This window comes from Pieris brassicae, chromosome 12 (genome assembly GCF_905147105.1).
Source record: "Pieris brassicae chromosome 12, ilPieBrab1.1, whole genome shotgun sequence".
Lineage (NCBI taxonomy): Eukaryota > Metazoa > Arthropoda > Insecta > Lepidoptera > Pieridae > Pieris > Pieris brassicae.
This window is the reverse complement of record NC_059676.1, coordinates 8,234,812-8,248,436: the sequence shown is the minus strand read 5'-3', so window position 1 is coordinate 8,248,436 and position 13,625 is coordinate 8,234,812. Positions and strand designations below refer to the sequence as shown.

At 33.2% G+C, this 13,625-nt stretch overlaps 1 protein-coding gene across 3 annotated transcripts in view; it reads right to left on the bottom strand.

The window, feature by feature from the left end:
* Positions 1–52: 52 nt before the first annotated feature.
* LOC123717587 (protein son of sevenless) overlaps positions 53–13,625 on the bottom strand; it is a 31,416-nt gene continuing 17,843 nt past the window's right edge. For 2 of the 3 annotated variants that reach the window (XM_045673680.1, XM_045673681.1), the window contains exons 21-35: positions 13,419–13,581; positions 12,983–13,104; positions 11,180–11,299; positions 10,215–10,317; positions 9,988–10,071; positions 9,306–9,441; positions 9,123–9,188; positions 8,011–8,164; positions 7,770–7,878; positions 7,051–7,117; positions 6,842–6,922; positions 6,056–6,111; positions 5,486–5,568; positions 5,044–5,177; positions 53–3,374 (exon numbers count right to left, since the gene is read on the bottom strand). In XM_045673680.1, the coding sequence (XP_045529636.1) occupies positions 3,317–3,374; positions 5,044–5,177; positions 5,486–5,568; positions 6,056–6,111; positions 6,842–6,922; positions 7,051–7,117; positions 7,770–7,878; positions 8,011–8,164; positions 9,123–9,188; positions 9,306–9,441; positions 9,988–10,071; positions 10,215–10,317; positions 11,180–11,299; positions 12,983–13,104; positions 13,419–13,581 (1,536 nt within the window). In that variant the 3' untranslated portion in view covers positions 53–3,316. The remainder of the gene's footprint in view (positions 3,375–5,043; positions 5,178–5,485; positions 5,569–6,055; positions 6,112–6,841; positions 6,923–7,050; positions 7,118–7,769; positions 7,879–8,010; positions 8,165–9,122; positions 9,189–9,305; positions 9,442–9,987; positions 10,072–10,214; positions 10,318–11,179; positions 11,300–12,982; positions 13,105–13,418; positions 13,582–13,625) is intronic. The other variant, XM_045673682.1, reaches the window with a different exon arrangement.

Genomic DNA, 13,625 nt, shown 5'->3' with positions numbered 1-13,625 from the left:
TTTTATATGCCATTCCTTGAAATTTGTTTACATATGCGAAAATAATAAGGGATAAAAATAAAACAACAAAATTTATAACTGTGTATATAATATGAATATTTTCTACTCCATTCGCGTAATTTATATTTACAACTATACTCATTTTTACAAATGGTCACATCAAAATCGACCATAGACTGCAACTGGGCCACTTATAAAACTCCAATATAAAAACTACTTACGCAACTAAAAAAAAATTAACATTTGTCCATGCTCAATATAAAAATAAAACCTGTGTTATAGTCTATGGTCTGTTCTGTCATATAGCCAAGCGAGAGTCGACCGCTTAATTTATTAATAGACAAGAAACCCAATAGAGCAAATTAATTTTGTACAAAATACAGTAGCTCTCATCAGAAAATATTTTATCGCATTCAACTGACATGAAACAAATTAATTGAGAGCTAGCTATTCATAAAGATCCATACAACATACGAAGAACATCAAATATTTGTTATGCTTAAGTATATGCTTAATTAGAGGAAGTAAATGTTCCCTATTGGTTTCTTCTTCTATCGGACTACGGTCGAATTAAGCTTACAAAAAGTTCCTACTGCCATCTCGTGGGCTAAATTTAAAACTACGATGGCATTTCTCTAAAAAAAGCTTTATGTACATATTTGTACAGCACGAACTAACATAATATTATACATTGGAGAACTTACATCGACAATTGATACCTTAAACACTGTCCCAAATCGGGTTGAGGGGATGTTAAGTGTTAAGGGTTTAAGTGTATTTGTGAATTATTTATTTGTTATAAGGATCAATTGTGAATTATAACAAAAATTGTTACGAAACTTACATTATAAATGCAAAAATTGTCTTTATTGTTCAACCAATGAGACTAAAAATCAATATAATTTTTTTAATCAAAATTTAGTTTAAACTATACCCAATAACAAATAAATAAAACACATTTACGAACACGAAACACCGGTTATCACAATATAGTATGGCCAGCCTTAATTTCATTATTAAACATACATTTTTCCATATAAAAAATGTCTGCAGACAAAAGACTATTGCCGACGCCACAATTTACCATTCAAAGAAAATCTAATTAATTTTCTTCGTTTCATCTGTTGTATTTGTAATTTGTAATTAATAAAGAAATATAAAAGGCTGGCCAGTCAAGTTGGAGCAATGGCAATCTAACAATAAGCACTTTCCACTAATATTCTTACATTTAATAATAAATTATGTATTATGCATCTAAATTCAATTTTAATCCCTTGAAGGCCTACCGCTTAGAAATTTTATAAGAGTAGCCCAAACATTGTCTTGATTATAGAACAAACGTAGTTCACCACAAAATATCATGCATATATTGATGCTATTTTTTGAGATGCAATCGAGAATATTGTTTTCTCTCTCTTACGTAACAAAAGAGAAAGGGACGGCTACATTGCAATATTTACCGATGGGTTAACGCATTATTCTATATTATTAATACATTTATTTCGTGAATTGTAGAAGGCTGTGTAGGAACAACTCAAGTGGCATTATCAGGAATATAACTGATGTCTTTATTTAGCCGGTCAGAGATACTTTCGAAGGAAATTTTCAAAATTATTGGTATATCAATATTAGGAGTGACAGTACCGGTGCTGACCAGTCATGGTGTAAAAACCTCGAATGGAATTTGATTGGGGCTGATCGAAATGTTTGCGTTATAAAAATAAGGTTCCCCAGAAATGTAACACATTTTAAGTTACAAGATTTGTTGAGTTTCTTTCCAATCTCATTTTCTACAAAAAATATTAAGCCGCGATTCCGTACGTGCAAATACGAAGCGTACAGTATCGACATACAAATTTAAACGCAGATGTTGAGGAAACGGAACGGTCTCCTAAATCCATAGATTAAAGATTCATCAGGAATATTTCGTATGGAGAGTGTAGGCATTTAAAAGAACAATTTTTACCCTGCAGTCAATTGCTTACGGTATTCAAGACTATTTGAGGAATTCATTCGCTCATGAACAATTTAAAATGCATCTTAGCTGTCTAAATATAAAAAATCATGTTTTAAAGAATTATTTATTAATTTAATTTCTCAAATGTACTAATTACAAAAACTGGAGTAATTGTTAGTTAGTCAAAACTTTATACTGGTTGTATATCGATTTAATTGTAATCACCGCTTTTCAACCACGAGCGAATTTGTGTTATGTCCTATTGATAAAAAACTTAAATAAACAAATGGAAGCGCTTTCATATTTTGTACATATTGTTAAACTAATACTTGTATAGTGTGCCCTCTACGTACATAAAAGTCACTGTTTCTTACAAAACAATGCACTAAAGGTAATATACTCTAGAACATTTTTAGTCTGTTTAGATTTTTATTATTGAGTCTGCATTTTTATGTATGTAGCGGACACCATTTTCTGCTTAAGACGATGCGGATTTGTACATTCTAAATCTACTATTACCTATATTTAAAACGTTACGTTTGTCAAGTTTCGTCGGGGTCAATGCTTGGCGTCGATATTCATAGGAACGAGTCATTTACCGGATATAAATAATTATTTACAAAATGATTGTGATGTCATTATTATGTCAAATTCTGGCAAGTCAACTTATTTAGGCTAATTCCATTATCCATCCATAAATGTCATATTGAATCTATTCTTGTCAAACTTGATGAAGAATTTTTATTATTTACTTAAGAATAATTAATAAACAAATACACGTCGAATTGTAAACCTCCTTCAGGCATTTTTTTGTCGGTTAAAAATTAATTAAAGTAAAATTTATATTAAGGGACCTTTCGTATTTTTTTTAATCTGTACAAATTTTTGCCTTTACAGAGAGACTACTGCAATTACACACACAAACTATATTGCTTAAAACTTGACTCTACTTTAAAAATGACTGGCGTATGACAATTGACTCTATTTACGAGTCGCACAACTATCAAAGCAAGTAAGGTCCATATTCTAGTCAAGCCAAGTCGCAATCTGGAGCGCTGTCAAACGTCAAACTTCAAATAGAAAAAGCAGTTTGACAGCTCTTCAATAAAGATTTGATTGATTAACATTTTAGAATACGAGCAGAAGAAACTCTTGTTTTACGTACAACACATACAGAGATGCTTTTCGCCTTATACTATATATATAGTAACAACTAAAAGTACCTAGAATTTTTGAACACTACTAAAACCGCTATCACATAAAAATCAGCATTGCCTACACACCTTTTATTATTTTTCTATACTGTATTGCCATATCTCCGATCCTTGTACGTCCAGTCTTGATATTTGTGCATAAGGGCTAGGTGCGAGGCGCCACGGCCGCCGGTGGAGGTTTCGGTGGCAGTCTGGGGGCAAGCCTGAAAATATTTATATTATTAATATAGCAGATTTTTTCTAAGTCGCGTTAATATCGAGACTAACTATTCGACACCACACCACGGGCCTAGTGAGAAGATTGAAAAGTAATAATCTGATATAATTTGTCATACCGGTGTCATAATGGCCGCCTCGACTCTGAACCTAAGGCTGGAGGTGGTAATAATTACTTGAATAATTGGTTGAATTTAATTACTTTAGTAATTAAATTCAACCGAAAATAAACCCAAACACATATGAATGTTGTTTGTTTTGCTTAGTTCTATTAACTCGAGTATTTAACGAAAATATGTTTAAGGGCCTATACGGTCGCTAAACTTCAAAAAAGTACATTGTTCTTTTCCATTTTATGTCATCGTTTCTTGAAGTATGGCGAATGGAAAAAATATATAGTGGAGTTGAGTAGTTTATTTATCCATTTTAAAGCCGATAGCCTATGCGATGGGGGAGGGGTTTTAATTTTTAATAATATTAAGTTCTTACAAGTGAAATTGGCGTTTAGTTGTGAAAGTGGCCAGCACTTTGATCTCAAATATCTCTTTAGTTAGGAATTCCAAATTCTTTTTTTTTCTCGTGCATTTGTTTCACAAAAACCGTGACTCATCTCATTTTCCCGTTTTAATTTTTTATTTCGTCACTCTAATTAAAGAAGGAAGAACGCAAAAACGGCTCGAAGGATTAATGATGTATATAGACGGCCGGAGAAGATTACGAAGAATTTACTATTTATTACAGGGTGAAGTGTTAGTGATAAAACTGTATTAATCCACTTGAAGCAAAGCTTGAAAGGTGGGTACCTAACTGCTGCGTTACGTTACTCAACCGGCACAATAATGAAGGGATTTTAAATCGAATCATTACTTGTAATAAAAAGTGCATTCTGTACGATAATCGGAAACGATTGCGATGAGCGCAATGGCTCATCCCAGCCGAACCAGTCAAATCGTGCCTTAAGCGAAAATTTACTCCGAAAAAGTTACTTGTGAGGGTTTGGTGGACTAATGCCGGAATCGTTCACTATAACTATCTTAAATCTCGTCAGATCGATGTCGAAGGCAGATAGATGTCTATTGTCAGCTTCTGCAAACCATGATGAGACCAACGTTACAAGCTAGCTGCTAAACAACCAGGCTCTAGGCCACGGCTGCTTCACGACATCTGTTGTTTCTGCTACCAAATTAGAGGAGCTTCAATTGGAATGTCTAAGAAATCCACCCTACTTCGCGGACCTTGCTCCAAAATATCATTTTTTCAAAATTTGATAACTTCTTGCAAGGTAAAAAATTTACTGATGGGGCGGTCGAAACCGCCTTCAATAATTTTATTGATTCCCGTCCGAATGGTTTTATTAGTACAGAGATTAATGAACTAGCTATACATATGTACATACTGTTATTAATTAATTATATTCTATTAAAAAAAATAACTTTTTGTTCCTCTCACACAAAACGCCAATTCATATGTAAGGACCTAATCTTAAAGCGATGAAAACAAAGGCATTTTACGACACATACTTGCAACTTAAAGGTACAAAAATGGTGACGTAACTATTTACTAGAGTTGAAAAGAAAAATGTTATTTTTGGAGTTTCAAAAAATCTGCAATTTGAACGTTTCCATAAATTGTACCGAGTTTGATTCTAATACATACCCAGCGCTGTGATGTCTCCTTTGCAGTAGGGCGGAGCTCTGAGGCCTAAGCAGTTCTGGGGCGGGTGGAGGTCGAGGGGGCAAGGGGGGCGGGCTATTGCCTGCCGCTGAAGGGGAACTGTCCTGCCAGGATCCCTAAACAAAAGTAATAAAAACCAGTTATTAAGATTAAAGGCTGAGAAAAATAGATCAATCATTTACCACTTCACTCGAATGAGTATTTCTTTTCATTAAAAAGTTTCATTGAATAACAATTGGTAATTCATGGGAATTAATGACATAGATAAAGAATATCCTGGTTTTCATTGATTTTATTTCGGCTTTGAGTAGTGAAATTATCTATTTTGATGAACAGACTAACAAATTAAAATATTTTTAATCTATAATTTCACACCTAGAAACATAAATTATTAAGAAGCTTTACACGATAAACAATAACTCACGTGATGCAAAGTGGGCGTGGCGGCTGAGTCTCGTCTTCTCCGTGGAGGGAGAGGTGGTGGAGTCCCACACGAACTGGATTCACCTTAAATTGTAATTATCTTTTTAATATTATAATTTGAAACATTAAGGGTCTGTTTCACAATGTACGGATAAGTTCTACATAAGTTTCAAATAAGCTATTTATTATTTATTGGTAGGATAAACACTATTGTTGCGTTTCACGACTGTCAGATAGCGCTATGCGTCACATAAAGTCCATCATTAGTTATGAGTCCGATGAAACGAAGTTTCTTATTCGGAACTTTTATCTTCCAAATAATTTATCTGTTGCTTAGGTATTTGGTACTTTATCCATACATTGTGAAACAGACACTTAAAATTTAAATGTATAAACATACATTTTATAATGTTACTATAAAATAAAAATATCAACTATTAAAATGACTGGAGACTAAGATAAACATAGCTTTGTCCAGACACATTTTTACACTTTATCATTAAACTGCATCAGTCTTTTAATTTCATAATAAAGCACAGAATATTTTATTTCAATGTAGGGATATACTTACATGACTGCTGTAGTGATGATGGTGATGTGGCCGATGGGAAACTGAACGTAGGAGGCCTGTAAAGATAGTTTGAGTTCATCAGTCTTTTATATACAGTGGTTGTATAATTAGACACTACCTACGATATACTTGACGTTATGTAAGGTACACTTCACCGCAATCATTTTTATTTTCACAGTATATTCAACGATTTATCATTTATTAGAAAAACAATATAAATCCCATTACACAAGTGCAGTTCCAATATTACTAGGGTTTAATGAACAATAATTGTCAACTAATTAGAAACAACAACAAAAAGTATTAAAAACAATATTTTTTTAAGTATTAGTATAGTTAGTATTTTTATTTAGGTAATAGAAATAATAGTTTCTAATGGAAAGGCCAAGAAAGAAATATTCTCCAATTTCAAAAAAAGAACGAGCTATGCATACTTTTTTTTAATGTTTTTAATAAGGCGTCCAAGCGGCCAGTAACAGAAAATAGACTCATATATGCGTAAGACTCATTTCGTAATTAAAAGTAAAATATGTTTTATATTTTATGCATATAATGAGGCTTTTATTTGAATGGCTTTATTAGATTACTAATTATTGAATGTGTATATTATTTACGAACATTTGTACGTTGAAGTTATACTTTTTTTATTCATAAGTGTCCTTAATCATATGACCACAACTATATATATATATATATATATATAACAGAGCGTTCAGCGGCGTTGCCGGCTTTTTAAGTATTAGTATTTTTTATTATATATTAAGTATTAGTTATTATATCACTTACCTATCTAGATGGAGCGGGCTCGCGTTAAGCAGGCCTGGAGGTGGAGGTGCAGGAGAACGTTTGGGAGACATTGCCGGACTTCTGCAATAAATTTTAATATATTTTAAAAACATCATTCATCGGGTAATAGTCACAAGTAGGTGCTTTGAAAGGTACAAATTTTTAACAATTTAATGATATTGCATTCAGAATAGAAAACAACTTCTTACCTAAATAACTCAGGATGTTTCGGACTGGGAAGTGGTTTATCAATATCCGGCGTATCAGATGTACCTGCTGAAAATAAAACAATCAAAATTTTAACTAAAGCTATAATTTTATAAACTATAAAATGCAAACGTACAAAATATATGTTTTCATAGATCTAAAAGCGTATGCAACCTTCTTAATAACGGATGTTAATTTTAACAAAAGTTCATTAATCGTGATAGTATTAATTTATTTACATAACTCGACAAGGCTGTCAACTAAGGAGAAACCTTTTTTTAAAGTAATTATTGTATAAATCTTATTAGTTATGTTTTATCGATTGTATAGTCAACACCAGGTTTTCGCGTGCTTTATGCAACTCATACTTGTCCTGGAACCCTGGCAATTGACTGGCGCCGAACATGACCAGATTAGAACCATGTCTAATCTGGTCATATTCGGAATATTATAAATAGAGCATGACGTACAGATCCGAGCGGATATGGATTTGTCGCGCTCGTAAACAAGACTGCTATGGTTACATTTATACAAACCAAAGCGTTTTTATATAAATGAATTCATAAAAAAAAATTAAATATTGCAATAAAACCATCTTCATCTTTCATACTTATAATTTAAGATGAAATAAACTACATTTCACGTTGATAGTCTCTCTTACTTACACTTAGTATACTCTAAAGTTTACTGTTTTAGCTATCCCGTGTACAATATTACTTACCTATAGAATGCAGGTGGTGGTGAGGTGGTGGGGGCGGCGGTTCGTGGTCTGCCAGCGAAGTGGTGGAACTTAAGGCGCTGTGACGAGGTAGTAAGGGTGGGACTCGTTCCTGTAAGTGAACAAAAAGTAAAAAAATAGTGAATCTATAGTTATTATTCCTTTCTTTCGAATGGTGACTCCGTGATTAGACAATTCATACGCAACTAAAATATATTTATTTTTCAGAGAATATTATCATCACCTGTTCGTTCCGCTTGCAAGCCAAGTGGTCCATACTTCGGGAGTAAAATAGTTCCGCGTCTACAATGGCTCCGCGAGGGGACAACGCTGCTCCCCTAGACCGAATAGTCCCCATACTCGATGTCATGTTGGACACACAACTTGTGCTGTTACATCTGTAAATAAATTTCCTTAACTAAAACAGGCAAGAGTCTGTACGAAAAAAGAGTACTGGCGTGATAGTTACGTAAACTATATCGCATTATGAACTGAGGCTTCGGGTCATAAATTATATTCAGTCTGTCTCGCTCGCACTTACAGGTGTAATAGTGATGTGCGTAGGATATGTAGAGGTGCATATCGATAATGCGATAGATACGATTGATATGCTAAATTATGTTAAGTATTAATAGGAATAACTTTTCGTTATCTGTATATAAAAGTTTTTAATTGTAAGATAAATGTCATCATTTAATTGCTTCAAAACCACGTTAGAATAAATGCACTGTGCGTATTGAACCGTAAGTAACATAATATATATTATATTTATAGAACAATAACAACCCTTACTCGAAACTACCAAACAAGAGTCATAGCGTGTATGCAGGTAGTATCCATAACAGGTGCATTGCGTGACATTTATTGCACGACGACTTAGTTTAAAAAAGTCGACTTCAATGTAATTCTTATTCGCAGCGTCATTTAATTTAACCATAGAAATGAAATGCTTTAAATTTTATTAAGTATCAAGATGGTTGACGAATTACAATGATGTAACACAAGGGAAAAGGTTTGACACGGCTGTGACTCAAATTCTAATAATATCTATAATAATCTTTACTATTAATCTACGATTTGTTTTCTTTTTTGATAATTACTTCTTACAGTCAGACATATTTTCCTGACACGCGCCGTATATTTTGCGTTTAAGACATGCCAGTTTATTTGTCGTACGATTGTGGTCATAGAAGTGAGTTGATGAGTCCTAATTCGAACGCAAGATCTCAGGGTTGGCAGTCCAGATTTTTGGCTTGCTAAATTCTAAACTACCCTCACTTTATATAAGTGTCACATTTGCGTTTAAATTATTTTTCATGAATTTTAAGTGCCTCAAGCAAATTTTTTCTTACATACCGGTCATGCCGCGGCGAATGATTATCTCTGGGCGAGGGTGGTTCATCTCGCGCTGACATACTGTTCCTAAAAAAACAAAAAAATATATTAAACACACTGTGTAATTAAAAATAATTATGTCTTTTATCAGCCGAAAATCACTGCAAATATCTGTTAATCCATATTGGGAGAGGATCGACGCACCTGGTGTTATTAAGTGTAGCGACTGACTTGCTCTTGTCAAAAAATGCAAGTTTGTCAAACAAACTCAGTTGGCCAAGTTGGGCCAATGAGCTGGAACTTGACCGCTCTAATCGGGGACTAGTCAGAGATCTTTCACCTGAAACAATATTTAACTTTAATATTCTATTTTGTAGATAATAAAAGGTATACTACATACTGATGGATTATTTTATCTGAACAAATAAATAAATGATAATAGCTTAGTTCTCCATGATTATAGATTTTTAAAAACTTGGCGGTACTTCATATTAGATATATAATTCCTTTTCTCAATTATTTCTAAACTATAACGAATTTGAGGGGGGGTAAACGATAAACGTTACGATACGGGTCGGGGATTAATTACGCGTTATTGTTAATATTATTTTCTACTTTCCAGTACTTTACACCATATAATGGTAAGTTTTAGGTATAAAGAGTCAAGAATCTCCAAAAATTGCGTGACGTACTACTTGAACGCTCCCATATTTACTTTTGGGAAATTAATAAATTTCTACCAAATTACTAAACTAAGGAATCATTTAGTAGTATTAGGCATACCCGAGATGTTTTATACAGAATCCAATATAAATGATTTAACCTACATGCATATACAAATATCCATAAATAAATGAATGATATAATAATAATATGCAATATTTACCTCTATCATCCTGATTTATGGGTAAAGAAGCGAGAGATGCACCATCCCATGTACAAATACTTGTTGGTGAAAGTTGGGCAACACCTGAAACCGAATTTAATATAAAACAACGACTGATATGAAACGCTTTTGGCAAACACTTTTGTGTTTTGGTTTATTAACTTCGTATTTATATTGAAAAATATAAGTAATTTCTAGAATAAGTTCAGCACTATGGCGTGACTCACTCAGTGTATCCTCATTCCCGGATATATTGGAAGAAGACTGGTGATGTTCCGTTGAACGACGAATCTTCACCGGCTTCACCGAAAGCTCTGGGTATTTTCTAGGCTGTAAATTCATTTAATATTAATTAAAAAAGTGTACAGTAAATCAGAAAGAAAAAGTGTGCGTGTACTAGTGTACACACGTAAGAAGTGAAACTTCTTTATGACCTTAATTTCGAAAAATGATCTATTATATGCAATTTTACAGAAATTGGTTAAATAAAGTTTAACAAAAGGCTTTTATTATCATAGATATGATTACAAAAAATACAATTATTTCATTTTACCTTATTACAGAATTTCATTCATTGTAATAGAATTATTAATATCATTGTTATATATTTTTGTTATTAATGGCTTTGAATCTCTTCCAATCAACCGCGGTAGGGACAAGAAAAAGATGGCGCGTAACCGAAAAATGTGACGGTAAATTTTTTCCAACGCCGTTAAAGAAGTTTCATTTCGAGTGAATATTCAATATTGCATGCTAATAAATAATAGACACAGAACAGTGTTGGCCTAGTGGCTTCAGCGCGCAACTCTCATCCCTGAGGTCGTAGGTTCGGTTCCCGGCTGGGCATGGTCTTTGTATCTTTGTTCGCATTTAAAATTAGCTTGAACGGTGACGGATAACATCGTTAGGTAAATAATTTGCCTTAGACGCCGACGGCGTGTGTCAGACACAGAAGGCTGATCACCTATTTATCTATAAGAGTAACAATTGATCATGAAACACATACAGGAATCTGAGGCCTAGAGGTAAAAATATTGTAATGCCAGTGGCATTAATTATAATAATAGTAAATAAATTATAACATTACGTAAATGTAAAAATAAATTATAAAGGCCGCAAAAGTAAAGCTGAAAGAACGTACAAAATAACAAAATCAATTTCAAGTAATTTTGGTATGTTCTCGTATACTTACAAATTTGGGTGTGGGTTTCGTGGGCGGTCTGGGTTCAATTTCCAAACTTTTATTGTAGAGGTAGTTGGTCACTTCGTTGTCGTCCATACCAGGAAACGGGTCCAACGATTCGAGAAACGTCTGAAATGATAGATGAGGTTCTAATGAGTATAATAATAATAATAATAATAAAACCCACAGTATTGTCTTTTGTTAACATAGCTTTTAAACATTAAGAAAACACTTTATAACCGTCATATTTTAGTCCATATCAACTCCGGGGAAATAAATACAGATAACACAACTTTCTCTACAGCTGTGATACTTTTGACATTAAACACCTTTTGTCTTCAGTCACAGTGACCACGCATGAAACGTCGGAAAAAATTATAATTATGTTAATAATTATAAGTATAATACTAATACTAAAAATTGTTTTCTTTCAATAATAAAACCAGTTCATTTCAAATTTTTACAAATGTTGAATATATAGTTTAGAATTGTTATATACATTTTTACTTTTTCTTGTTACTCGATATCCTAACTTCCTTAAGTATTTTGATTAAGTATTTAATTGACCCTCAATGGTAAAGGCCACCTCTAGCCTTTTCCAAATATCCAAATCCATGGCTTTCTTTCTACATTTGCTACCTGCTAACGCTTCTATATCTGCTATCCAGCTTTTTTTAGTGCGCCCTCTTATAATTTTCCCAAATATATATTATATATATAATAAAGGTATAATCTAAGATATCAAACACTTTTGGTTTTAGTATATTTTTTTGTATATATGTTTTGAGTATAAAAGTAGACGATTTGAATCCGTTTCTACAATTTGTAACGAGACGCTGCCACATCACACGTAGATAAAGAACTGTTATAATAGAACTCATGAAAAGTCATATTAACGTCATCTATTGGCACGAAGTTGGTATTTCGTATTCCACTGGATTTTTACAAATAATTGTGTTGCCTGGCTGTCTTATCTGAGATTTATTGCAACGAGATCACAGAAAATTTAAGACTAGAAAATATTCCTGATTCATTTGCTATAATTTTCAATTATCACGTTTTTACTATTTACAGTACATTAAAAATCTATTTTATAACTACATATATATTAGATATAACACTAAGACTTTTTCTTTAAAAAATAATTTGACTTGATACGTGTGGATATTCTCTAGAATTAATTTTTTGCATTACGATATTTCTCACACGAGTAAAGTTTTATTATTATATACTACTGATATGGAGAAAGTTGTATTCATTATGCCCCATATAACCACAATTCAAAATCCGCTATAGCTATAAACGCCTTGGGTAATTACGATTTATTTTTAATTAATAAACCAACTTCAGTGATAAGACGTTTTAAAAAAATACCACGTCAGACCCTTGTAAGACAAGATGGCGGATGTTTATTTTCAACGTGTGTGATTGAGAGGACGAGAGAAATCGAGAAAACGTAAAAAATCTTATAAACACTGTTTAGAGGTTGAGTGATATTTAAAGCAAGCGGTCTTCTCAGTCGTATTCTTCATTGCTGAAGGTCGTGTCATTGTAAGGTGCCTGCTGCCCTGCCCTTTGAGCGAGGCTGTTATGTAAGAATCAGAAGAACAGAGTGACTTGGTCACACCGGCGGTTTGCGAACTGCCTTATCCCTTCCACCTTAACGACGATAACCAGCATGTCTAGATTATCTGGTTGGCAACGTGCGAAATGACCATAGTAGGTAAGAACTGTTCCATAGGATGTTGTTGAGTGTCGTACTCTGAGCAGTAGTACGTATACGTACTTTAGATAATAAATGCAAGTTCTTACCCTTGTCCTAGGTTCGATGGTGAGACAGTATGGCTGGTTCTGGTACTGTTGAATTTCTCCGGTGATTTCCGCTACTTTTCTCCTCTTCGAAAAGTTTATTAATTGAGAGTTTGGTAGGTAATCTAAAAAAGAAATTATATTTAAAAATTGGCGCATACTGTATGTTTCTCGAACAATAATTTTTGTACGACTTTTATTGGTTTTATCTTTACGTATTTTAGTCTAAAAAATAATTAATATTAACACTGCCACAGGGAACAATTTTTTTTATTTATTTTAATCATTTTCATTATTAACCTACAAAAGGTTAAGAAAATTGTAAATACAAATTAAAATTATAATTTTCTATTGCATTATTCAATCACGGTTCAGCAGTTTCAGAGATAACTTGATACAAACAATTTTTATATTATGTAATAAACAAATGTATACGAACCAAGATTCCCCTCTTCAATGTGCAGAATGTTCGTGAGGTAGATCCCGCAGAAGGGCACACATGGAGGATTAATACTGCGAAGCCTTTCTTGGTAGCGTTTGAAGTGGTCCGAGTTCAAAGCGCGAAATTGTTCTAGAGCCCGAAGGAGACGGAGAGGGACCAGCTGGAAAGATATATGTCCCGTGGAAAAGATTTGCAGAGCCAATT